Below are 27755 nucleotides of genomic sequence, written 5' to 3' on the forward strand. Positions count from 1 at the left end.
GATACAATATAAAGCTCAGAAGAAAGTCACTAATTATGAATATGCATTTCTAGCAAACTATCCATAATCATAAGCCTTACATACTACTTATATCTAGACTTAGTATATTATTTTAGTTAACACAACTTGGGTAATTCATTACAATCTTAAGTACAGATTGTAAATGAAGAATTGGTCAATTACAAATAAATTACATTGAAATTACATCAGTTCAATGACTTGAATTCCACAGAGCAGTTGAATCAAGGTCGTGAAATCAAAGCATGAAAATTTGCATACAATTAATGGATATAACATTATTTGAGATTAAATAGGTGGTTTTTAAGAATATTAGTAAAGACAAAGAGAAATGGTATAAAATATCATTAAATAGATAAATGCACAAGTGCAGTATAATGGGATCTTTTATTGACAAAGTTTCACCCACACAGTGGGCTGTATCAAGTCACAAACAGATCTATCGGGACTGAAAGGATTGTGTGTATAAGGAGTGTAGTGACATGAAGAGTCAGGCAAGGTATACTTAAGTTGACTTCTTGGGTAAACTACCCAACAAGTCAACTTCAACAAACCTCACCAGACTCTTCTCATCACTACACTCACTATGAACATGCACATCCTTTTTCTCCCCAGGTAGATCTGTTTGTCAGGTGTTATCAATAAAGAATCCCATTATACTACATTTGTCTTCATCCACTAGAAAAAATAATGGCAGATAGGGAACTTTTGGCATTTTCAGGCAGAGTTCACCAAATTTTGAGCCCTTTTACCTGCACAGTTTTTTTTTTTGAACAGGTTAAGTTGTACACAAGGAATGTCAAAAAGATACTTGTTCCTTGTATTGTGTCCATTTTTTTGCAGCTCTCCTTGCTGTATAGTCCTTGTGGCTTAGCGCTTCTTTTTGATTATAATAATAATAATTTGCAGCTCTCCAGACAGAATTTAAGCTCTGAGTTAAAGTTGGTATTAAGTGCACTGAAGACATAGTGTGCACAGTAGAAAGTGTGAACATTTTGTACAATAAGCTAGTTTAAACTTTTGAATAAGGGGCTGTGTGTTGACTAAGCCTGAAAGAAAAATTATCCTGAGAGCTTATTTTTGTTGAATAACATGTTTTAAGGCGATTAGCTGTTGTTGATCCCCAAACACAGATACCATAAGTGAGGTATGGATAGATTATAGTAGTACAACATGAGTAGGGACATTTTGGGAACATAACTCCATATATTTGAAAGTGCCCAGTGGTTTGGAAAAAAAAAATTAAATGTTCTGGATGTACGTGTTGAATTTTAGTTTGCTGTCCAGATGTATTCCCAAGAATTTACTGAATATTATGCTGGTTTGCAACTTTTTTCAGGTGGCACTTATTTTTTACATTATTATGAATAAGTAGATAAAGAGCCTTCTTTAACTATTGTACTAACCACTTGTACTGCCACTTGAAAATAAACTGTTGCTGAGGTCTATATGCCACAATGAATGGTTTTACCATTATTATTATTATTATAATCAAAAAGAAGCGCTAAGCCACAAGGACTATACAGCAATGGTTTTACCAAAGCTATCCAACTTTTTACCAATTTGAAAATGATGTATAACATCCATTTTAATTTCCTCAAAGCTTTTGAATTCTGCATGTCTTATTATTCAGTAATAGGTTTAGACCTTATATACATGTAAATAAAGTTTATTGCCCTTGTAGTCTTAAGTTACAGTTAAGCTTGCCTGAAATGCTCTGCATAACCATGGGCATTCCACATATATTAACATGCATCACTCTTTTCTCTATAAACACTATCACATGGAAATAAATTTTTGAATTTGAATTTAAACCAATGCTATTATTATTTATTATTCAATAGTCTTAAAGATATCATTTCATATGATGTGGACTGTAAGCATTATACCAGTAGTATGATGAGAAATAAGCAAGGAAGAATCGCTTGGCTGTGACTAACTTCAAGACAAAGACTCAAAAGTGGAATCTGTGCGTGAACAGTATACCTAGCTCACTCGCCAACCTGAGGAACCTTGCTTACCTTCTTTGAAGTGTCCAGTCTCAGGTGAAGTTGCTAATGTACTATTAGAGTTTTGTTAAACCCAGTTTTTCCATTAACCCTTTGACTGTCACAACCCCAAATCCTGAAGCGTCTCCTGGTGTTGAAAAATATTCGAAAAAAAAAAAAAATTCTTGTCAAAATGCTAAGATTAATTTTCTGATTGTTTTAAACTCCCAAATTTTTTTTTGCGATCAGTACTTACCATGATATAGAGGAGTAAAGTTAGCAGAAAATGAGCTGTATATAGCAACAACGGTGAATGCCACTCACCCGGTAAACTTTGGTTTACTTCCATTCAAAGGTTTCTTTTTTTTTTTTTTTCACTATTTTATTTTTTCACATAACTTATGTGGCCTGTGAGACCAAAGTAAGGTGCAATGTACATATATACACTCGTTGTATGTAACTCAATAATCGCACAAACATTAGTACAGTGGAACCTCAAAAATCGAACTGCTCCCAACACGACCAATTATGTAAGTGTATTTTTGTAAGTGCTTTTATAAGTGTATTTTTGAGGGTCTGAAATGGACTAATCTAATTTACATTATTCCTGATGGGAATAAATTCATTTGGTAAAGGCACTCAAACAGCCTTCTGGACCATAGAAAGTTCTATATTTGAGGTTCCACTGTATCATTATATTGTTTACAAAATTTGTTTACACAAACGAACAATATAAAATTTTTTTTATTACTATTGTTCTATAATATATATACAAGTGTACAATCACTGGACACTTTCCTAGAACTGCTGCAGCTTGTGGAATTCTTTGAAACATGGGTGTATGCACAGTGGTGTTTTACACTCCTCACATATAAAACGAGTGTCTGCGTTTTTGTGGACTTTTTTTGTATGTGCACAGACAAAACACCTCTTCTGAGCAGTTTTCTTCAAAGTATTATTAGGCAGTTGTGTTAGGTAGTTTTTTTTTGTTTTTAATAAGTCGACCGTCTCCCACCGAGGCAGGTAGTTATCCTAGGTAAATGGGCATGTGTCATCATTTCTACCTATCTTTCTTTCATTCTCTTTCTTTCATTCTTTCATTTTTTTTCTTTCTTGATTCTTTTCTTCATTCTTTTTTTCTTCATTCTTTCCTCCCTTCCTTCTGATTTCTATAATATATTACATATACAGTGGACCCTCGACCAACGATATTAATCCGTTCCTGAGAGCTCATCGTTAATCGAAATTATCATTAGTCGAGTTAATTTTCCCCATAAATAATGGAAATCAAATTAATACGTGCAAGACACCCAAAAGTATTGAAAAAAAAAAATTTTTACCACATGAAATATTAATTTTAATACACACAAACTGAAGAAGACATGTACAATTACATGACACTTATCTTTATTGAAGATCTGGTGATGATTGATGGGATGGGAGGAGGGGAGACTGGATGGTGTTAGTGTTTAGAAGGGGAATCCCCTTCCATTAGGACTTGAGGTGTCAAGTCCTTTTCCAGGGTTACTTCCCTTCTTCTTTTAATGCCACTAGGACCAGCTTGAGAGTCACTGGACCTCTGTCGCACAACATATCTGTCCATAGAGGCCTGTACCTCCCGTTCCTTTATGACATTCCTAAAGTGTTTCACAACACTGTCAGTGTCACAATTAAACACTTGTTCAGGTTTCAATTCTTCACTATCTATGTACTCCTTGAATTCCTGCACATATTCTTCAGCTGATTTTTGGTCCGAACTGGCAGCCTCACCATGCCTTATCACACTATGTATGCCACTACGATTCTTAAATCTCTCAAACCAACCTTTGCTGGCCTTAAATTCACTCACATCACCACTAGTTGCAGGTATTTTTCTAATTAAATCGTCATGCAACTTCCTAGCCTTTTCACATATGATCGCTTGAGAGATGCTATCTGTTATTCGTTTATCCACACCAATAACAGTCTCTCAACATCTTCTATCACTTGCGATCTCAGTTTCGAAAACATAGTTGCACCTTTGGCAAGAACAGCTTCCTTGATTGCCGTTTTCTTGGCCACAATAGTAGCGATGGTTGATTGGGGTTTTGTGTACAACCTGGCCAGCTTGGAGACACGCACTCCACTTTCATACTTACCAATAATCTCTTTCTTCATATCCATAGTAATTCTCACCCTTTTTGCTGTAGGGTTGGCACTAGAAGTTTTCTTGGGGCCCATGGTGACTTATTTTGCAGGTGCAATCACTAAAAACGCTGTGATAATATGAAATGTTCCGATTGTATGTTTGGATGGGACCGCGGTGGCTGGCTGGCTTATAAACACTGGCCAGAAGTGGACGCGTCTCGAACGGAACGAATTGTGTTGGTCGAGTTTTTTAGCGCTAGTCGAGGCAAAATTTTTGTGTTAAAATGTATTGCTAGTCGGATTTAACATTAGACGATGCCATTGTTGGTCGAGGGTCCACTGTATATAGTCATTGAACACTTATATAGAACTGCTATTATCTTCTGTAAGCTCTTATTTATTTTTTTTTTTTTTTTTTTTTTTTTTTTTTTTTTTTTTTTTGTGTGTGTGTGTGTGAGAGAGAGAGAGAGAGAGAGAGAGAGAGAGAGAGAGAGAGAGAGAGAGAGAGAGAGAGAGAGAGAGAGAGAGAGAGAGAGAGAGAGCGAGAGAGAGAGCGAGAGAGAGAGAGCGAGAGAGAGAGCGAGAGAGAGAGCGAGAGAGAGAGCGAGAGAGAGAGCGAGAGAGAGAGAGCGAGAGAGAGAGCGAGAGAGAGAGAGCAAGAGAGAGAGCGAGAGAGAGAGCAAGAGAGAGGGAGAGAGCAAGAGAGAGAGAGTGAGAGAGCAAGAGCGAGAGCGAGAGAGAGAGCAAGAGAGCGAGAGCGAGAGAGAGCAAGAGCGAGCGAGAGAGAGCGAGAGAGAGCGAGAGCGAGTGAGAGAGAGCGAGCGAGAGAGAGCGAGAGAGAGAGCGAGAGCTAAATGTGCTGAGTCAGGGTCCAGCAGCTGTCAAAATGACATATTACTGCTTGTCAACACCCATGGGGTCCCATGCCTTCCTGCCCACCTCCTTCATAACTACCTACCATTCTTTCTTTCCTTTTCTTTTTTTCTCTTTCCTTTCTTCTGGTATCCTGGGCATTGCTTTCGGTCACAAACTCCTTAAAAACATGAAATTCATCTTCACTGACACTTCCATCTGTGTTAGAGCAATCACTTGGAAAGAGAAGAGTCCCAGATTCGCTGGGGAGTCGCATATTTCTTACCGCTAGGCATGCTGAACAAGGACTACTGAAATGGCATTCCCACAATGCACCACTGGCTCCCCAATTTTTTTTATAGTTCACACACTGACCATGGAGACCCATTCTCTCACATGTGGGCCTACCAGCTTTCTCTTGCTTGATTTGAAGCTGCTAGAATTTTGGCATATTAATAGGTCAAACACATTGGCTCATAAGACGTATATATACGACTGTAACAGTCAAAGGGTTAATAAACAAAAGCTCGCACTTACGAACAGTATCACAGTCACTGATGCATTTTTTTTTTTTTAAGGAGGACTGCTTGTGAAGTCCAATATATCCAGAAAGCATGGAACAAAGGTCATTCTAGATACAGCACAACATTCATATTTTTTCAACACTGAAATTAAAGCACAGCATTTCAATTTAGAAAATTGGGTCATGATATGATTTCAACATTAAAACATGGCTACTATTAAAAAGTGCTTCCTCACCTTAATGTGATTCCTGACAACACTGTACTACTGTATATGAAACAAATCTTGAAACCTGCTTGCTTCTTCATCCAATTCCCTCCCTATACATCTAATTTTAGCTTTTTCTTTCAACTCCCATATATTGTATGATATACTGCAATCCCTTCTGTTGCACTGCTAATCTTACATAATATTATCTTTGTCTTTACTTATGTCTATGTCTGCAGAAACAATCTTCAGTGAACTGATTCATCATAGTGTATAATTCACCATGTTACAACCAGACAATTACATTTATGAATTAACTCGTAACTTTTATCTAATTTTAGGTGCCTTTTAATACTGTGTATTAGACTCTTAACAAATATAAAATAAAACTGTGAATTTTAAGTACAGTATAGTCTAAGTTTTGCCTGAGATGCTATCTGTCCTATAGGTCTTCAGATTATTGTATGTTTTATAAAATAATTTTCAAATAAAGGTTCATATTCTCCATTTTTTCATGTTTTTTATTTAACCGGGAATAGATTTAGCTGATGGCACTAAGGCTTGCCACAGACAAATTCCCACCATCCACATCCTATTCTCAAAATACACCCTTCCCTTCCTTGGATCACACCTGATTGCCTCCTTTTTCCTAGGCACTGTAAGACCCCTACAAAATTAATGCTTCCCATGAATTACCTATTAATAATAAAAATAATCTTTCTTTTTAGTAATTTATACAGGGGAAGAGGTTAGTAGCCCACTGCTCCTGACATTTTAGTCGGCATCTGAACTGTTATATCAGTGGTAGAGTGAATGATGGTGAAAGTGTGTCTTTTTCGAGTTGCCCTACCTTGGTGGGAGACAGCCAGTGTGTTTAAAAATAATAATAATATATTTAGGAGGGGAGCACCATACCTATAAGTTATACAGTGCCTAGGGGAATAGGAGGTATTCAAGTCTGAGCCAAGAGGAAAGCAGGTTCAATTCCTGGGATCAAGAGCCCCCTCACCTGCTTCAAGGAACCTCCCTTGAGGGGAATAATGATAATATTTACCACTTAATTTAGGTAATCTGATTATGTCATCACACTTTTGGAAAGATAGTGACTGAATGAAGGATGGTGAAAGTATTTTCTCCTTTGTCTTGCCTTAGTGTTAGATGGCTGTTGAGTTAAAAAAATGTAAAGTGTAGAACTGAGGAAAATTTTAGGGGTAAGAGAGTAGGATTGTAGAGGAACAGGGAGGGTAGGGAAAGTGTAGAATAAGTATTGACACTGAAGTACAGGTGGGCCCTGTTCATATGGATCCTAAGGTCTGTGACCCCAAACGATAAGCGAAATTCACTGGCGGATGAAAATGTGTCATTTTCATTATTGAATGTGTCTAAAATGCCTGATAATGGTGTTTACACTATTAAATATGCATTTAGTTCTCAATACAGCTAGATATACAAAAGGATAAAAGTAAAATAAATGAATAGTACATACAATACTTACCTTAACATATGAGGCCATTCATCCCTCACTTACACAACTGTTTTGTAAAAACAGTGGAAAAGTGGTAAAAGCACCAAACATAATAAACAACTGCTCAATTGAAAGCCAGTGAAAACATGGAACACTGAAAAATGGAAACTGTATATATAGAGCCCTCCTGAATACAAGTTTGTTGCATTTATGAATTCAGAAAAAGCATATGGAAGTGGAATAAGAATCTTTCCTCTGTAAGCCATGCATGTTGTAAAAGTCAACTAAAATGCTGGGAGCAATGGACTAGTAACCCCTTTTCCAGTATAGCTTACTAAAAAGAAAAAGAAAACCATCAAAGTGGGATGTCTGAATGTGCGTGAATGTAGTACGAATGATAAGAGAGATGATTGTAGATGTTATCAATGAAAAGAAGCTGGATGTCCTGGCTCTAAGTGAAACAAAGCTGAAGGGGGTAGGAGAGTTTCAGTGGGGAGAAATAAATAGAATTAGGTCAGGGGTTTCTAAGAGTTAGAGATAAGGAGGGAGTACCAATAATGCTGAAGGATAAGTTATGGCAGGAAAAGAAGGAATATAAATGTATAAATTCAAGGATTACGTGGAGTAAAATAAGGGCTGGATGTGAAAAGTGAGTTATAGCAAGTGTTTATGCACCTGGAGAAGAGAGAAGTGTAGAGAGAGAGAGAGAGAGGTCCCTCCTTGGCTAGCTGCAACAACTGTGTCACAACTGTCATTGGTGACAATACGGCAGGAGGAGGTGCATTTCCTTCTTAAATCGCTTGACCAAGATAAGGCTGTGGGCCCAGACAAGTTGAGCCCAAGATTGCTGAGATGATGTGCAGACCAGCTAGCAGCACCTCTAACTCACATCTTCTAGCATTGCCTAGTACAGTGTAAATGGCCTTCTCTGTGGAAAGAGGCAAATGTAGCCCCTGTTCACAAAAAGAAGAGCAGAAATCAGCAACTACAGACCAGTGTCACTGCTGTCAATCACTGGCAAGATCCTGGAGACAATAATCTCAAGACAAATGACAGAGTTTTTTGACTACCACTCACTACTTTGTGATGGCCAATATGGCTTCAGGAAAGGTTACTCTGCTGCTGATCTGTTGTTAAACCTCTCCACTAAGTGGCACCAGTCACTGGATGAATCCAAAGTCAGCTGTGTGGTAGTACTGGACATTGCTGGAGCTTCTGACCGGGTGTGGCACCAGGGCCTCTTAGCAAAACTGCAAGCTCTGGGAATTGCAGGCTCTACTCTATGTCTCCTCAGTGATTACCTTCATGGTAGATCTCTAAGGGTAGTTCTCAATGGAACAGAATCAGCAAGACATCCTATTGGGGCAAGTGTTCTACAAGGAAGCATGCTGGGACCATTGTTATGGAATGTCTACTTGAATGACCTTCATATCATAGCAGAATCCATGCATTTGCAGACGACTGTACACTGACATTCACTTATCCAAGAGAAGAAATGCTAGCTGCTCTACGCTACATCAATCACCAGCTAAGAGCTATATTAGCTAGGGGAAATAGGTGGCAAGTAACACCTGCACCTGAGAAAACACAAATGATGATGGTCTCTAGGCACCATGATGGTAATGCCGGTGCAGTAGCAAGGATGAATGGGAGGGTGTTGGCACCTGACCATGAAGAACCACGTTGTATATCTTGCAAACAAGGCAGCTAGGAAGCTTACAGCACTTCGCCATATCTCACATTGGCTTGGCAGTAGGGGTTGCAAGATTCTGTACGAGGCACAAGTACACTCACACCTTGAGTATGCTCAACTTTCTTGGTTTGCCTGCCCCCCCCCTTCCTTTCATCTGCAACTGCTTGACAGAGTAGAGTACAGAGCCAGACATCCCATCCTGGATAGATCTGTCATTTCAGCAGAACTTTCAACATAGGAGGGATGTGGGTGGCCTTACTGTTATGTACAAGGCTGCCAATATTGTTAAAGTACCACACTTGGATCCACTTTGAGGATAGTGTGAAGCAAGCTTCTATACCACAAGAAGGGCAGAAAGCAACAACTTCACTCTGGCTGTACCTTTCTCCAGAACATCACTTCATCTGAGATCAGGATGACTTGAGTATGGAACACATTCATACATCATTATGATGTCAACAAGATAAAGTCAGTTGATCAAAGGAAAATGCTGGCCCACAGATGACTCCAACTTCATCCTGTTCCCTATTTGTATGTCTCAACAATAAAAATGCTTTCAAATTAGCTGATGTAGCTAACAGCTCTAAGCTTGTCAATAAAGCTAGAGATCCTTAACCAGTAAACGGTCCAAACGTATATATACGTTACCTACCGTAGTTGCCCCAACTTTTTTGAGAAAAAAAAAAATCTTTTGTTTTTAATAGGAAAAAAGAGCATATGGTACCCAGGCATCCCCAATTATTTTAATATGGCGCACAGTGAGTGTGCACACCCATTCTCTCATGTCTAGGCGACTCAGGCTTATCGTGGCAATGATAAAGGTATGACCAATAAAACGTATATATACATTTGGGGCACTAGCGGTAAAAACATATATATACGTTTGGACCGTTTACGGGTTAACCTAACCTTGTCAAACCCTGTGTAAAGAGAGAGAGAGAGAGAGAGAGAGAGAGAGAGACAGAGAGAGACAGAGAGAGAGACAGAGAGAGAGAGACGGACAGAGAGAGACATTGACAGAGAGACAGAGAGAGAAGGAGGGAGGGTGAAGACGTGTCCGTGTTGCTCCACAAACTTTCTTAATATTACTTAAATACGAGGGTTGGTGAGGATAAAAACTGTTCCATGACGAAGTACTACCTACAACACATTAGTACAAGTAAGCCAACTCTTCCACTTAAGTGAATATAAGCAATATCAGTGATATTTAAGTGTGGTATGGTGAACGATATGGTGTGAGGGGACAGCGGCAGGCCTAGGAGTGACGTAACTACTGCCTTCAAAGTGAGCATCTAATAATATTATATGTCTTTTGTGCTATGTACTAGCATCTGGTGCTTTATAACAACGTGCTGGTACAATGCAACATAGTGATTTGTGTAACATCTTCCTTTAGTGGATAGCATAAACAGTGCTTATTAAGTGATAATGAGAAAGTAACACTTCCAGCTCGTCGGCCACTGCCTGCCCTCACTACCCACCGCGCTATAAACACCCCCACCCACGATACCACCACCCACTCTCTCTCTCCTGTGAACTTCATTGCAAACCTACAAGCCTCCTCTGGGATGATTTCACATCGCAAAATAGAAAGAATATCTACGCTATCTGGCTATTGTCCCAGTAGTTACTGCAGTGTTTGTGGGTATACCACAAGGGACAAAATTCTTCTTAGATGTAAGGAGCCTACTTGTTCCAACTACTGCCACACAGATTGCATTCCAGAAGAATTTTGTTGCAGCCACGTTGAAAATCTCAGAAAATTGAAGGATATCCATAATCCTGTGGTATATGTGGACACAAGCCTAGAGCTACAGGAGGAAGGTTCAGAAGTCCTACCTCAGGGACTTCTGTCCAAAGATCAAGACTGCCCTCTTGGGCTGTGTTGTAAAGTTGCAGCTAAGATAATCCATCACAGGGAAGCACTTCATGAGCTCCTCAAATCATTAGATAACCTCCAAGCTATTGTAGAAGGTCAGTGCAAACCTACATCAAGTGACCTAAGCTGCTCAGCTGATGGTGACACTATTGACAAAGACTGGAAGTCCAACACTGAGCTTAACTCAGGGGTAAATAACTGGTGGAATTCTGTCATCACTAAGGTCCCACAGACTGACAGAGTTCAAAACACTACCTTTGGGAATTCTAACACAATTCCTCTGACCACCACAGAGGGAACAAATCCTCTTCCCAGCAACGAAGGAAACCTTGGATCTGTTAATTCTCCTACACCTGACATCTCTGCTTCAGCCACTGCCAGTCCACTTGACAGTGCACATACCATCTCTGATCCTACACCTGTCAGCACACGTGCCGACACTATTCCAGAATCTGGCAGCAGTGCTTCATCAGCAAGTTCCGAGTCAGGAATTTCTCCACCAGAGATTGGTGCAGTTAATAATCAGGGAACTATCACTTCACCTGATCACCTACTGCGCCAAAGTACGAACAGCAGGGACACATCTGTCAGAACTGGTAGAGGACGGGGCAGAGGACATGGAAGAAGACGTGGAGGAGGAAGACATATACAGCCGTCTCATCCTCCACTAACACAGTTCCAGCGGCAGAACCTGAGGACAAATCTGCAAAACACAGAAGGTGCAACAAATCATAGTCCACCCTCCCAGGCACCTAGGCTGTGCTCTCGCTGTCACCAGAAGGGGCACACCGCAACAACTGCCTGCAAGATACCAGGTGCAATTACTGCTACAAGAAAGGACATCAGGAGGACCAGTGTCGGAAGAAAAAGGAACTTGACAGACAGGACCACCTGTTTAGAGACCTGTTCTCAGGACAAACCAGCAGGATCTCTGAATTGGTGAACACTCTCACACGTCACCCACTCAGCTACTCCTATCCCAGCACAGCAGGTGGTATTGTGCCTTATACAAGACCACAGACCTACATCCCTGCAGCTGCCTCAGTACCCTACCTCTCTCAAGGGCAGGCACCTTACATGCCCTACACACCCACCACCTCAAGCTGACCACATCATGAGGAGCCAGTCTATCAGCATTTCGTCAGCCAACATTAGAGGTTTCATTACTAATGTTGGAGAGCTCACACATAGTTTTGTCAACACTCAACGTCCCAACATGACAGCTGTTGTTGAAACATTTTTGGATGACAGGACTCCAGAAAATTTTGCAAGAATTGCTGGCTACACCTCATAGATGAGAAGAGACAGGCAAGGGCAAGGAGGAGGTGTTGCTGTGTGCTTCTCTAAAAGTGTTCATGCCCAGTACATTGATGTTGCCACCCCTACACATCTTGAAATAATGTTCTTCAAGCTATGCATAAACACTAGTACCTCTGTACTAGCAGGTGCAATGTACAGACCTCAGTGGCAGCATGCAGACCCCATCAACTTCCTAATGGAAAATATTGAATCCCTTCTCCTACAACACAACTGTCAACATATCATAATTGTTGGTGACCACAACCATCACCTTATACAGAGGGACTTTGATGACCTTCTTGCAGTATTTGACATGAGAAACTTTGTTGATTTCCCTACTCACATCTCTGGTTCCTCCCTTGACCCAGTAGTGAGTGATCTGGCAGAAGTCATAGTCACTTGTCAACCCCTCGGCTACATTGGATCGTCTGACCACAAGGCTGTTTTTACGACACTTAAGATCCCAACAGAACGAGGTGAGGAGTCCACACGCAGAACCTGGTTATGGGAAAGAGGTAATTGGCCAGCCCTTTGCTCCGACCTCGCCACCACCGATTGGAATGCTCTTCTCCAAGGGGATGTTGACAACCAAGTGAAAGCCTTCACTGGACACATCCTTAATCTACAACAAGAACACATTCCTCACCGGCAATATGTGACAAAGCCTACAGATCAGCCTTGGTTTGGCTTTTGTTGTAGAGAGGCTGCTACTGCTAAGTACAAAGCATGGCGAAGGTATAAGAGACATCCTATCACCTTCAACAGGAACTTGCACAGACAAGCCTGTAGGCATATGGGTGACGTTCAAAAGTGGGCCATTGCTAAATGGGAGGTGGACACTAAAGGAAAGCTAGCATCAGGTAGGGTAGGCTCCAAAACCTGGTGGTCCCTGGTCAAGGACAGACAAGGTTATCTGCCTGATGAACTCATTCCACCTCTAAATCGACAGGATGGGAACACCTCTACTAGTAGTCAAGAGAAGGCGGACCTCTTTGCTGAACACTTTGCTACCAAAATGCAAGTTCCTGATCCAGCAAGGGACCCTCCTTGGTTAGCTGCAAGAACTGTGTCAAAGCTGTCAGTGGTGACAATAAGGCAGGAGGCGGTGCATTTCCTTCTTAAATTGCTTGACCAAGAAAAGGCTGTGGGCCCAGACAAGTTGAGCCCAAGATTGCTGAGAAGATGTGCAGACCAGCTAGCAGCACCTCTAATTCGCATCTTTCAGCACTGCCTAGTACAGTGTAAATGGCCCTCTCTATGGAAAGAGGCAAATGTAGTCCCTGTTCACAAAAAGAGCAGAGCAGAAATCAGCAACTACAGACCAGTGTCACTCCTGTCAATCACTGGTAAGATCCTTGAGACAATAATCTCAAGACAAATGACAGTTTTTTGGCTACCACTCACTACTATGTGAACGTCAATATGGCTTCAGGAAAGGTTACTCTGCTGCTGATCTGTTGTTAAACCTCTCCACTAAGTGGCACCAGTCACTGAATGAATCCAAAGTCAGCTGTGTGGTAGCACTGGACATTGCTGGAGCTTTTGACCGGGTGTGGCACCAGGGCCTCTTAGCAAAACTTCAAGCACTGTGAATTGCAGGCTCTACGTTATGTCTCCTCAGTGATTACCTTCATGGTAGATCTCTAAGTGTAGTTCTCAATGGAACGGAATCAGCAAGACATCCTATTGGGGCAAGTGTTCCACAAGGAAGCGTACTGGGACCATTGTTATGGAATGTCTACTTCAACGACCTTCTTCATCTCATCCCAGAATCCCATGCATATGCAGACGACTGTACACTGACATTCACTTATCCAAGAGAAGAAATGCCAGTTGCTCTAAGCTACATCAATCACCAGCTGAGAGCTATATCAACTTGGGGAAATAGATGGCAAGTAACATTTGCACCTGAGAAAACACAAATGATGATCGTCTCTAGGCACCATGATGGTAATGCTGGTGCAGTAGTAAGGATGAATGGGAGGGTGTTGGCACCTGGAGAAGAAGTTGATATCCTTGGGGTGAAATTTGACTCCAAACTAACCATGAAGAACCATGTTGTAAATCTTGCAAACAAGGCAGCCAGGAAGCTTACAGCACTTCGCCGTATCTCGCATCTGTTTGACAGTAGGGGTTGCAAGATTCTGTACGAGGCACAAGTACGCTCACACCTTGAGTATGCTCCACTTTCTTGGTTTGTCTGCCCCCCTTCTCATCTGCGACTGCTTGACAGAGTAGAGAACAGAGCAAGATGTCTCATCTCTCGCCTGGACCCATTCTGGATAGATCTGTCATTTCAGCAGAGCCTTCAACATAGGAGGGATGTGGGTGGCCTTACTGTTATGTACAAGGCCAATGTTGTCAAAGTACTACACTTGGATCTACTTCGAGGACAGTGTGAAACAAGCTTTTTTGCCACAAGACGGGCAGAAAGCAGCAACTTCACTCTGGCTGTACCCTTCTCCAGAACATCACTCCATCTGAGATCATATATACCCAGGATGACTTGAGTATGGAACACATTCATACAGCATAATGATGTCAATGAGATAAAGTCAGTTGATCACATGAAAATGCTGGCCCACAGATGGCTCCAGCTTCATCCTGTTCCCTACTTGTATGTCTCATAACAATAAAAATGCTTTCAAATGAACTGATGTAGGTAACAACTCTTAGCTTGCCAATAAAGTTATGAATCCTTAACCTGTAAATAGCTTGTCAATAAAGCTAGGGATCCTTAACCATGTCAAACCCTGTGTAAAAAAAGAGAGAGAGAGAGAGAGACAGAGGGAGAGACAGAGAGAGACAGAGACAGAGAGAGAGAGAGAGAGAGAAATATTTTGGGAAGTGTTGAGTGAGTGTATGGCGAGTTTTGAACGAAGTGAGAGAGTACTTGTGGTTGGGAATCTCAATGCTAAAGTGGGTAAAAATGTTATAGAGGGAGTAGTAGGTAAATTTGGGGTGCCAGGGGTAAATGAAAATGGGGAGCCTTTCATTGAAGTATGTGAAGAAAGAGGTTTACCTGGAGTTTACCTGGAGAGAGTTCCGGGGGTCAACGCCCCCGCGGCCCGGTCTGAGACCAGGCCTCCTGGTGGATCAGAGCCTGATCAACCAGGCTGTTGCTGCTGGCTGCACGCAAACCAACATACGAGCCACAGCCCGGCTGATCCGGAACTGACTTTAGGTGCTTGTCCAGTGCCAGCTTGAAGACTGCCAGGGGTCTGTTGGTAATCCCCCTTATGTGTGCTGGGAGGCAGTTGAACAGTCTCGGGCCCCTGACACTTATTGTATGGTCTCTTAACGTGCTAGTGACACCCCTGCTTTTCATTGGGGGGATGGTGCATCGTCTGCCAAGTCTTTTTTTTGCTTTCGTAATGAGTGATTTTCGTGTGCAAGTTCGGTACTAGTCCCTCTAGGATTTTCCAGGTTTGGTAATAAGTAATACATATTTTATAAAGAAGAGAATAAATAAGTATTCAAGGTATGACACAGCACATAATGAAAGTAGTTTGTTAGATTATGTATTGGTGGATAAAAGGTTAACGGGTAGGCTTCAGGATGTACGTGTTTATAGATGGGCAACGGGTATATCGGATCATTATCTAGTTGTAGCTACAGTTAGAGTAAGAGGTAGATGGGACAAAAGGAAAATGGTAACAGTAAGTAAGAGGTAAAAGTGTATAAACTAAGGGAGGAGGAAGTTAGGGTGAGATATAAGCAACTATTGGCAGAAAGATGGGCTAGTGCAATTATGGGTAGTGGGGAGGTTGAAGAGGGATGGGATAGTTTTAAAAATGTAGTATTAGAATGTGGGACAGAAGTTTATAGCTAAAGGAGAGTGAGTGCAGGAGGAAAGAATGATGAGGTAAAGGGTGTGATAAAAGAGAAAAAGGTAGCTTATGAGAGGTTTTTACAAGTGTTATAAGAAGGGAAGAGTATAGAGAGAGTAAAAGAAAGGTGAAGAGAGTGCAAAAGAAGAATAAATGGTAGAGTGGGAGAGGCACTGTCAAGAAATTTTGCTGAGAATAAGAAAATTTTTTGGAGACAAACAAGTTAAGAAAGCTTAGGGAACGAATGGATTTGTAAGTTAAAAACATAGTAGGGGAATTAGTAGATGGGGAGCTGGAGGTATTGGGTAGATGGCAGGAATATCTTGAGGAACTTTTAAATGTTTATGAAGAAAAGGATGTAGTAATTTCATGCACTGGCCAGGGAGGTATAACATCTTTTAGGAGTCGAGAAGAGAAGGAAGTGAGTGTGGGGGAGGTGCATGAGGCATTATGCAGAATGAAAGGGGGTAAAGCAGCTGAAACTGATGGGATAATGACAGAAATATTAAAAGCAGGGGGAGATATATTTTTGGAGTGGTTGGTATTTTTGTTTAATAAATGTATGAAAGAGGGGAAGGTACCTAGGGATTGGCAGAAAGCATGTATAATTCCTTTATATAAAGGGTAGGGGGACAATAGAGATTGTAAAAATTATAGGAGAATAAGTTAACCGAGTATGCCAGAAGCAAGGGGCTAGTAACCCCTTCTCCTGGATATATTACTGAATGTAAAAGGAGAAACTTTCATTTTTCCTTTTGGGCCACCCCGCCTCGGTGGGATATGGCTGGTGCATTGAACGTAGTAATTTACTGAGTATACCAGGTAAAGTGTATGGTACGGTTATTATTGAAAGAATTAGAGGTAAGACAGAAAGCAGGATTGCAGATGAGCAAGGAGGCTTAAGAATGGGTAGGGGAGGTGTAGATCAGGTGTTTACATTGAAGCATATATGTGAACAGTATTTAGATAAAGATAGGGAAGTTTTCATTGCATTTATGGATTTAGAAAAGGCAGATGACAAAGAGTGGATAGGGGAGCATTGTGGCAGATGTTGCAAGTGTATGGAATAGGTAATAAGTTACTAAAGGCTGTAAAGAGTCTTTACGAGGATACTGAAGCTTAGGTTAGGGTGTATAGGAGGGAGGGAGATTACTTCCCAGTAAAAGTAGGTCACAGACAGGGATGTGTAATGTCACCAAGGTTGTTTAACATATTTATAGATGGGGTTGTAAAAGAAGCAAATGCTAGGGTGTTGGGGAGAGGGGTGGGATTAAATTATGGGGAATCAAATACAAAATGGGAGTTGACACAGTTACTTTTTACTGATGATACAGTGGACCCCCGTTTAACGATCACCTCCCAATGTGACCAATTATGTAAGTGTATTTATGTAAGTGCGTTTGTACATGTATGTTTGGGGGTCTGAAATGGACTAATCTACTTCACAATATTCCTTATGGGAACAAATTCGGTCAGTACTGGCACCTGAACATACTTCTGGAATGAAAAAATATCGTTAACCAGGGGTCCACTGTACTTTGCTTTGGAGGGACTCTAAAGAAAAGTTGCAAAGGTTAGTGGACGAGTTTGGGAGGGTGTGTAAAGGTAGAAAGTTGAAAGTGAACATAGGTAAGAGTAGGATGATGAGAGTATCAAATGATTTAGATAAAGAAAAACTGGATATCACATTGGAGGGAGGGGGTAGAGAAGAAATGAATGTTTTCAGATATTTGGGAGTTGACTTGTCAGCAGATGGGCTTATGAAGGATTAGGTTAACCATAGAACTGATGAAGGAAAAAAGGTGAGTGGTGCATTGAGGTACCTGTGGAGGTAAAGAAGGGAATGTACTAGAGTAGAGTGTTACCAACACAATTATATGGGTGTGAAGCATGGGTTGTAAATGCTGAAGCAAGGAGGTGGCTGGAGGCAGTGGAGATGTGTCTAAGGGCAACGTGTGGTGTAAGTATTATGCAGAGAATTCGTAGTGTGGAAATTAGGAGGTGGTATGGAGTTACTAAAAATATTAAAAGGCTGAAGAGGGGCTGTTGAGGTGGTTTGGTCATTTAGAGAGAATGGAACAAGTAGAATAACTTGGAGAGTGCATAAATCTGTTGGGGAAGGAAGGCAGGTTAGGGGTCGTCCCTGAAAAGGTTGGAGGGAGGGGGTAAAGGAGGTTTTGTAGGCGAGGGGCTTGGACTTCCACAAAGACAGTGATTATGTATGTGTGATGATGAAAGTTTTTTTCTTTTATGGGTCACCCCCCCCCTCAGTGGGAAACAGCCAACATGTTTAAAAAAAAATTACCATTATAAAACAAGTCTCCTAGCCCTTTCCCTCCCAACCAGACAGCTACCTTAAGCCCCCAGTAAAGAAATATTTTTGCCACCACTGAGCACAAAGCTCTATCGTATTCTAAAATTATTTTGGCAGATTTATTCACTGAAAATGACCCTGACAACTATAAACCATGCTGTGGTGATGATGCCTTGCTGTCACTTATATAAAGTAGTGCTATGAAAAACAGAGCAGAAATATGTACATTACAAAATACTATTCAGTAGAACTCCGGTTTTCGTCTTTAATCCATTCCATTAGGCAAGCCAAAAACCGATCTCTACAAAAACTGAAGTAATATTTCCCTTAAGAAATAATGTAAATCCAATTAATCTGTTCCAGACACCCAAAAATATTAACAAAAAATACATTTTATAGAGAATAACTATAGCTTTACATACAGAAAACAATGAGAAATAAATATAAATGACTAATGAAATGGATAAATGGACATTTAACATTTAAGATTTGCCTAAAATGGGACATGGCATTGTCACTGAACATGTTGCTGACATGGCTTGCAACAGCTCTGTTAGGGTGATATTTTTCCACAACACTTTGCACCTCGCTCTACTTTACACAAATGTCCTTAATTGCTTAAGAAGGCACATTCTTCCCTCTCTCTTCCTCACTGAACGAGTAACAAAGGCAGACTGAGCCATGAATGTATGAGCGGCCACGTCTCGCGGGCAGGCAGAAGTGTCTGGTATGGACGATTTCCGAGTGGATGTACAAAAACGGGGAAAATTTCGCCAAATAATGTGGTCAAAAACTGAATTGTACTATAACCAGACCGGACTAAAACCGGGGTTCCAGTGTACTTGAAGACTTTAGTAAAACCATTTACCATCAAAAATTAACTTTAGTTAACCACCAGCCATCAGTAATCAGTAACACCATCAACCTGGAGTATACCACCGACAACTCTGCATCCACATCAACATAAAACCACAATTATCCACCTCAAGTCCAGCAGGTCCATATCAACATGCTCCACAAACTTCCAAGTCAACAAGCAACATTAAGTACAATGTAAGGTAAATTTTTTTTATAATTTTTCACATACAAACTTTTTAAAAAGTTCTTTCATTTTTTGGAGATTTGTCAAATGTCACCTTGTTTCTACATGTCATTCAGATTAGTTAGCACTAAATTAGAACAAATAACAAATTTTAGTAATGTTACCCACTGTAACTGATGGTTCACTTTATAACAAATAATGATTAAAATCAACCCTAAACCCATAATGGTCATGCAGTGCTCCCCTATTACACATAAAAAAAAAAAAAATTGCCTTAGTGGAAATGTAGTGTTTTTTTTATTACATATAAAAACCCACTACATTTCCACTGAAGTTAATTTTTTGGCAAGGATGTATACAGTGAAGAAAAACATTCTTTTTTTTATCCATTTAATTTATCAGTTAATAAAATGCCTCATTTGAAAATGGCAGATTTATAATACTTAAGTTCTTCTATACTTTGTTTGATATCATCTAAGGCTCTATGAGATGATTTCTTAGTGGGAGCTGCTTCAAACTCTCTTGTATACCACCTCCTGTGAAGAGACAGTATACTGAATTAGTCTTTAACCCTTCAACTGTGTGTGATGTAAATTTATGCGGGGAACTGAACTGTATCCAATGTACATGTATATAAATTTGTAACTTTTGTACCTTCAAATTTGCAGCGTGCTGCTGTTTTCAGCCACCTACCACCTTTTCGTGCCCCTAGGAAAAAATATTGGTCTAGGTGGTTTCATATGTGTATCATGGGTAAAAGTGCTTCTGTAGTACATATACACAAGCAGATTTTGTTGTAAGTAGATACATGTATCTGCAAATAGGGTGTGGAACCAACAGGACAATGTATTACTCGTTCCAAATTTACTGCAATCTGATTATACAAACAGACAAATTCAGCCAAGCTGTCTAATAACAGATGGGACAATAAGTCACATTGACTTTATAGTTATCAACCTAGGAATCTACAGTGTGTGCCGATAACATGTATGCCATGAAAACACTGTAAAATGAAATATTGGTATTAATATAATGTACATTAGACTGCTATATTACACGGATTTATTTGCCACATTTTGGTTATTGCACTATTGAAAAACTGTGACATAATTTTATACAACACTTCGTTTGCGGGCATGGAAAAAATTTACTCAGCTGAAGCCGCCGCCTTGTTTTGGGTCAGCAGGGGAAACCTACTATCATCGCCTGCCATCCCCGACTTTCCCGCCACCCCTATCCCAGCCTTTGTAAATACATGATCATTTCCATTGTCTTAAGAGCTACCTGTGTTTGTAAATTGTTTTGAACTTCTAATTGCCATATTTTGTATCTTAATTAATTAATTAATTGGCATATCTTGTATATAGGTAGTAGGTTGGTAGACAGCAACCACCCAGGGAGGTACTACCGTCCTGCCAAGTGAGTGTGAAACGAGAGCATGTAACTGTTACACGATGGTAGGATTGCTGGTGTCTTTTGTCTGTCTCATAAATATGCAAGATTACAGGTACGTCTTACTACTTCTACTTACACTTAGGCCACACAACACATACATGTACACATTTATTTATACACACTCATCTGAGTTTTCTTTGATTTTATCTTAATAGTTCTTGTTCTCATTACTCTTCCTTTTATATCCATGGGGAAGCGAAATAAGAATCTTTCCTCCGTAAGCCATGTGTGTTGCAAAAGTCAACTAAAATGCCGGGAACAATGGGCTAGTAACCCCTTTTCCTGTACAGATTACTAAAAAGAAAAAGAAAATTATTGTGGGATGTCTGAATGTGCATAGATGTTGTGCAAATAATAAGAGAGAGATGATTGTGGATGCTATGAATGAGAAGAAGCTGGATGTCCTGGCTTTAAGTGAAACAAAGCTGAAGGGGGTGGAACGTTTCAGTGGAGAGGAATAAATGGGATTACATAAGAACATAAGAAAGGAGGAACACTGCAGGAGGCCTGCTGGCCCATACTAGGCAGGTCCTTTACAATTCATCCCACTAACAAAACATTTGCCCAACCCAATTTTCAATGCCACCCAAGAAATAAGCTCTGATGTGAAAGTCCCACTCAAATCCAACCCCTCCCACTCATGTACTTATCCAACCTAGATTTGAAACTACCCAAAGTCCCAGCCTCAATAACCCAACTAGGTAGACTGTTCCACTCATCAACTACCCTATTTCCAAACCAATACTTTCCTATGTCCTTTCTAAATCTAAACTTATCTAATTTAAATCCATTACTGCGGGTTCTCTCTTGGAGAGACATCCTCAAGACCTTATTAATATCCCCTTTATTAATACCTATCTTCCACTTATACACTTCGATCAGGTCTCCCCTCATTCTTCGTCTAACAAGTGAATGTAACTTAAGAGTCTTCAATCTTTCTTCATAAGGAAGATTTCTAATGCTATGTATTAATTTAGTCATCCTACGCTGAATGTTTTCTAACGAATTTATGTCCATTTTGTAATACGGAGACCAGAACTGAGCTGCATAATCTAGGTGAGGCCTTACTAATGATGTATAAAGCTGCAGTATGACCTCTGGACTTCTGTTGCTTACACTTCTTGATATAAATCCCAGTAATCTATTTGCCTTATTACGTACGCTTAGGCATTGCTGTCTTGGTTTAAGGTTGCTGCTCACCATAACCCCCAAGTCCTTTTCGCAATCTGTATGGCTAAGTTCTACATCATTTAACTTTTAAGTACTAGGGTTATGGGCACTCCCAAGCTTCAGAACCTTGCATTTATCTACACTGAACTGCATCTGCCACTTTTCTGACCAAGAATAGAGTTTGTTTAAATCCTCCTGAAGTTCCATAACATCTACATTTGAATCAATTATCCTACCTATCTTTGTGTCATCGGCGAATTTGCTCATATCACTAGTAATTCCCTCATCAAGATCATTGATATATATTATAAACAACAACGGGCCCAAGACTGATCCCTGTGGAACGCCACTTGTTACAGATCCCCACTCGGATTTAACCCCATTTATGGACACTCTCTGCTTCCTGTCAGTGAGCCATGACTCGATCCACGAGAGCACTTTTCCCCCAATGCCATGAGCTGCCACTTTCTTTAACAGTAAGGCTTTTGCCTTACTAAAATCTAAGTAAATAATATCAAATTCTTTAGTATCAAAAATGTATAAATTCAAGGATTATGTGGAGTAAAATAAAGGTTGGGTATGAAAAGCGGGTTATAGTAAGCGTATATGCACCTGGAGAAGAGAGAAGTGTAGAGGAGAGAGAGAGGTTTTGGGAATTGTTGAGTGTGTGGGGAGTTTTAAACCAAGTGTGAGAGTACTTGTGGTTAGGAATTTCAATGCTAAAGTGGGTAAAAATGTTATGGAGTGAGTAGTAGGTACATTTGGGGTGCCAGGGGTGAATGAAAATGGGGAGCCTTTAATTGAGCTATGTGTAGAAAGAGGTTTGGTTATAATACATATTTTATGAAAAAGAGGATAAATAAATATACAAGGTATGATACAGCATGTAATGAAAGTAGTTAGATTATATATTGGTGGATAAAAGGTTGATGGGTAGGCTTCAGGATGTACATGTTTATTGAGGGGCAACTGATATATCAGATCATTATTTAGTTGCAGCTTCAGTTAGAGTAAGAGGTAGATGGGACAAAAGGAAAATGGCAATAACAAGAGAGGTGAAAATGTATAAACAAAGGGAGGAAGAAGTTCGGGTGTGATATAAGCAACTATTGGCAGAAAGGTGAGCTAGTGCAAGTATGAGTAGTGGGGGGGTTGAAGAGGGTTGGAATAGTTTTAAAAATGCAATATTAGAATGTGGGGCAGAAGTTTGTGGCTATAGGAGGGTGAGTGCAGGAGGAAAGAGGAGTGATTGGTGGAATGAAGAAGTAAAGAGTCATAAAAGAGAAAAAGGTAGCTTATAAGTTTTTTTTTTTACAAAGCAGAAGTGTTATAAGAAGTGCAGAGTATATGGAGAGTAAAAGAAAGGTGAAGAGCATGGTGAGAGAGTGTAAAAGGAGAGCAGATAATACAGTGGGAGAGGCACTGTCAAGAAATTTTGACGAAAATAAGAAAAGTTTTGGAGTGAGATACACAAGTTAAGAAAGTCTAGGTAACGAATGGATTTTTTAGTTAAAAACAGAGTAGGGGAGTTAATAGATGGGGAGATGGAGGTATTGGGTAGATGGCAGGAATATTTTGGGGAACTTTTATATGTCGACGAAGAAAGGGAAGTGGTAATTTCATGCACTGGCCAGGGAGGTATACCATCTTTTAGGAGTGAAGAAGAGCAGAATGTGAGTGTGGGGGAGGTGAGTGAGGCATTACGTAGAATGAAAGGGGGTAAAGCAGCTGAAACTGACGGGATCACGACAGAAATGTTAAAAGCAGGGAAGGGGGGGATAGTGTTGGAGTGGTTGGTTTTTTTTTGTTTAATAAATGTATGAAAGAGGGGAAGGTGCCTAGGGATTGGCAGAGAGCATGTATAATTCCTTTATATAAAGGGAAGGGGGACAAAAGAGATTGTAAAAATTACAGAGGAATAAGTTTACTGAGTATACCAGGAAAAGTGTACGGTAGGGTTATTACTGAAAGAATTAGAGGCAAGACAGGATGTAGGATTGCAGATGAGCAAGAAGGTTTAAGTGTGGGAAGGGGATGTGTAGATCAAGTGTTTACATTGAAGCATATATGTGAACAGTATTTAGATAAAGGTAAGGAAGTTTTCATTACATTTATGGAATTAGAAAAGGCATATGATAGAGTGGATAGGGGAGCAATGTGGCAGATGTTGTAAGTATATGGAATAGGTAGTAAATTACTAAATGCTGTAATGAGTTTTTATGAGGATAGTGAGGCTCAGGTTAGGGTGTGTAGAAGAGAGGGAGACTACCTCCCAGTAAAAGTAGGTCTTAGACAAGGATGTGTAATGTCACCATGGTTAATATATTTATAGATGGGGTTGTAAATGCTAGGGTGTTCGGGAGAGGGGTGGGATTAAATTATGGGGAATCAAATACAAAATGGGAATTGACACAGTTGCTTTTTGCTGATGATACTGTGCTTATTGGAGATTCTAAAGAAAAGTTGCAAAGGTTAGTGGATGAGTTTGGGTGTGTGAAAAGGTAGAAAGTTGAAAGTGAACACAGAAAAGAGTAAGGCAATGAGGGTATCAAATGATTTAGATAAGAAAAATTGGATATCAAATTGGAGAGAAGGAGTATGGAAGAAGCGAATGTTTTCAGATATTTGGGAGTTGACATGTCAGCAGATGAATGTATGAAGGATGAGGTTAATCATAGAAGTGATGAAGGAAAAAAGTTGAGTGGTGCATTGAGGTATATGTGGAGACAAAAACATTATCTATGGAGGCAAAGAAGGGAATGTATGGAAGTACAGTGGACCCCCGCATAACGATCACCTCCGAATGCGACCAATTATGTAAGTGTATTTATGTAAGTGCGTTTGTACGTGTATGTTTGGGGCTCTGAAATGGACTAATCCACTTCACAATATTCCTTATGGGAACAAATTCGGTCAGTACTGGCACCTGAACATACTTCTGGAGTGAAAAAATATCGTTAACCGGGGGTCCACTGTATAGTGGTACCAACTCTCTTATATAGGTGTGAAGATTGGGTTGTAAATGCTGCAGCGAGGAGGCGCTTGGAGACGGTGGAGATGTCCTGTCTAAGGGCAATGTGTGGTGTAAATATTATGCAGAGAACTCGGAGTGTGGAAATTAGGAGAAGGTGTGGAGTTAATAAAAGTATTAGTCAGAGGGCTGAAGAGGGGTTGTTGAGGTGGTTTGGTCATTTAGAGAGAATGGATCAAAGTAGAATGATGTGGAGAGCGTATAAATCTGTAGGGGAAGGAAGGAGGGGTAGGGATCGTCCTCGAAAAGGTTGGAGGGAGGGGGTAAAGGAGGTTTTGTGGGCGAGGGGCTTGGACTTCCAGCAAGCATGCGTGAGAGTGTTAGATAGGAGTGAATGGAGACGAATGGTATTTGGGACCTGATGAGCTGTTGGAGTGTCAGCAGGGTAATTTTAGTGTAGGGATTCAGGGAAACCGGTTATTTTTATATAGCTAGACTTGAGTACTGGAAATGGGAAGTACAATGCCTGCACTTTAAAGGAGGGGTTTGGGATATTGACAGTTTGGAGGGATATGTTGTGCATCTTTATACGTATATGCTGCTAAACAGTTGTGTTCTGGGCACCTCTGCAAAAACAGTGATTATGTATAAGTGAGGTGAAAGTGTTGAATGATGATGAAAGTATTTTCTTTTTGGGGATTTTCTCTCTTTTTGGGTCACCCTGCCTCCGTGGGAGACAGCCAACTAGTTAAAATAAATCTTGTATCTGCCAAGCAATCATAGCACCTAGTAGGCATACAAGTGTTGCTGAAGAAGTAGCAAGAAAAGGTACCTGTATAAGTGTTCAATTCTTAGAATTAATGAAGAAAATAGAGATAACCTATGACCTTAATGAAGCATCACTTTGCACAATTAAAAAGAATGAGGTAAATATACAAGTTTGTGTGATGACTGACTTGACTGACTTACTTGACTGACTTTACTGACTGATTTGACGGATTGATTTAAAGTTAAACTTTTTCACTGAAGACGACCCTGACAAATCTAGAAGCAGTGCTCTGAAACAGTGCTTTACCGTCAGCTCAAGCTGCTGCCTTGCGGGTCGGTGGGGGAGACCTACCACCATCTCAGTCTTCATGAATGTGTGTTCAGTTCCATTGTCTTAGGAGCTAGCTGTGTTTGTGAATTGTGTTTTGATCTTTTAACTGCCATATCTCGTATCTGCCAAGCAATCATGGCATCCAGTAGGCATACAAGTGTTGCTGAAAGGGGCAAGAAAAGGTATGTGCTGAAGTCTTAGAGCTATAAAGAAAATAGATATATTAGACAAGAGATAGCCTATGGCTTTAATGAAGCGTCACTTTGTACATTTATAAAGAATGAGGTAAATATACGAGTTTGTGTGATGAATAACTGACTGACTTGACTGACTGAGTCGACTGACTTGACTGACTGAGTCGACTGATTTACTGACTGACTTGACTGACTGATTTAAAGTTTAACTTTTTCACTGAGGTGGACCCTGAAAATTTAGAAGCAGTGCTCTGAAATAATGTGTAGGGCATCTGATGCCTTACCGTCAGCTGCATAATGTACTGCAGGGTAAAATAGAACAGAAATCCATTACAGAATCTATGTATACTCCAGTACAACCATCGACTTCAGTATCAGAACCTCTACCATCCACCTCAGCCCAGTAGGGCTACAGCATAACTCTTTACTCTCTTCACAATCATCGACAAACACCAGCACCCACAATTTAAAATAAATATGCTATTATTTCTGTTGCATTTGTAGTCTTAAGCAGTAAAAACAATATAATACATCACTACGATGAACTACAATTACATATTCACTTTTATTTTTGTAATATCTGGAGGTCTAAAAAATAGTTTTGGCATTTTGGGGGCTCCCAGGAACGTAACCCTACTTTTCCCATAAGTTTTTCAGTTTATCTAACACGGATTTACCTAACATGGCATTTTCAGGAACGTAACTGCCATGTAATATAACGGTCTACTGTATTACAGAAATAGAGATGATTTTTTAATTGTTTACAGACTAAAAGTACCTTGAAATTGAGCTCACAGTAGCAGAAATGTTCGATTTTTGCCGGTGTTCAAGAGTAAACAAACCAAGTCACGAGTCCAATACACATCAACTAGTGGGTCTAATATGCTTTCACAAATGCTCTGATATTAGTTATACTATTCTTACAATAATGCAGTAGTTTGCATAACAGTAAATCTTCTATTTATTGTGTAAATAAAAATTCAAAATGGAAAGCAAGCGTAATATAAGAGGGGCCTGGAGACACGACTAATGAACAGGGAAAATTTTATTTTAGTGCTTGGAATGTTTGCATTGTTAATTCTAGACCCTATTTTGAAATTGTCCTTTTTTAATTTTGTATAAAATTGGCCAAATTACCAATTTCTGATCATTTTATTAGGTAGTTGAAACAGGTAAATGGTTAATTTCTTGTACACAATCAACAGAACAAAAGGAGTTCTAGCAAAATAGCTATGAATACAGTCAACTGGAACAATGGAATTGGCTCAAAATAGGGCTCAAAATGGGCGAAACTGCTGATATGTGAATATCGCTAGACTGCTAACTTTGAGAGAGTGTAATTCTGTAAGATTTCCATGAAATTTCGTACTTTTGGTTTCATCATCATTGGGAAAAGATTCTCTATCATTTCATGAGAAAAAATTATTTTTTATTTTGGATACTGGCTGTTTGGAGTGACATCTAAACTGTCATATCTGGGCGCCTCTGCAAAGACAGTGATTATGTGTTTCTTATTTTGGATCAGTCTGCCTTGGTGGGAGACAGCCAAAGTATTAAAGAAATAAAATTCAGATTATGTCTCAGACAAACAATTACAATATTACCAATACACATCGTTTAATACAGTTGT

General features: G+C 40.0%; 1 protein-coding gene across 2 annotated transcripts in view; it reads right to left on the reverse strand.

Annotated features, from left to right (window-relative positions):
- Positions 1–920: 920 nt before the first annotated feature.
- LOC128700654 (oligoribonuclease, mitochondrial) overlaps positions 921–27755 on the reverse strand; it is a 49185-nt gene continuing 22350 nt past the window's right edge. For both annotated transcript variants that reach the window (XM_070097024.1, XM_070097023.1), the window contains one exon: positions 921–19772. In XM_070097024.1, the coding sequence (XP_069953125.1) occupies positions 19711–19772 (62 nt within the window). In that variant the 3' untranslated portion in view covers positions 921–19710. The remainder of the gene's footprint in view (positions 19773–27755) is intronic.

This window comes from Cherax quadricarinatus, chromosome 56, assembly GCF_038502225.1.
Source record: "Cherax quadricarinatus isolate ZL_2023a chromosome 56, ASM3850222v1, whole genome shotgun sequence".
Lineage (NCBI taxonomy): Eukaryota > Metazoa > Arthropoda > Malacostraca > Decapoda > Parastacidae > Cherax > Cherax quadricarinatus.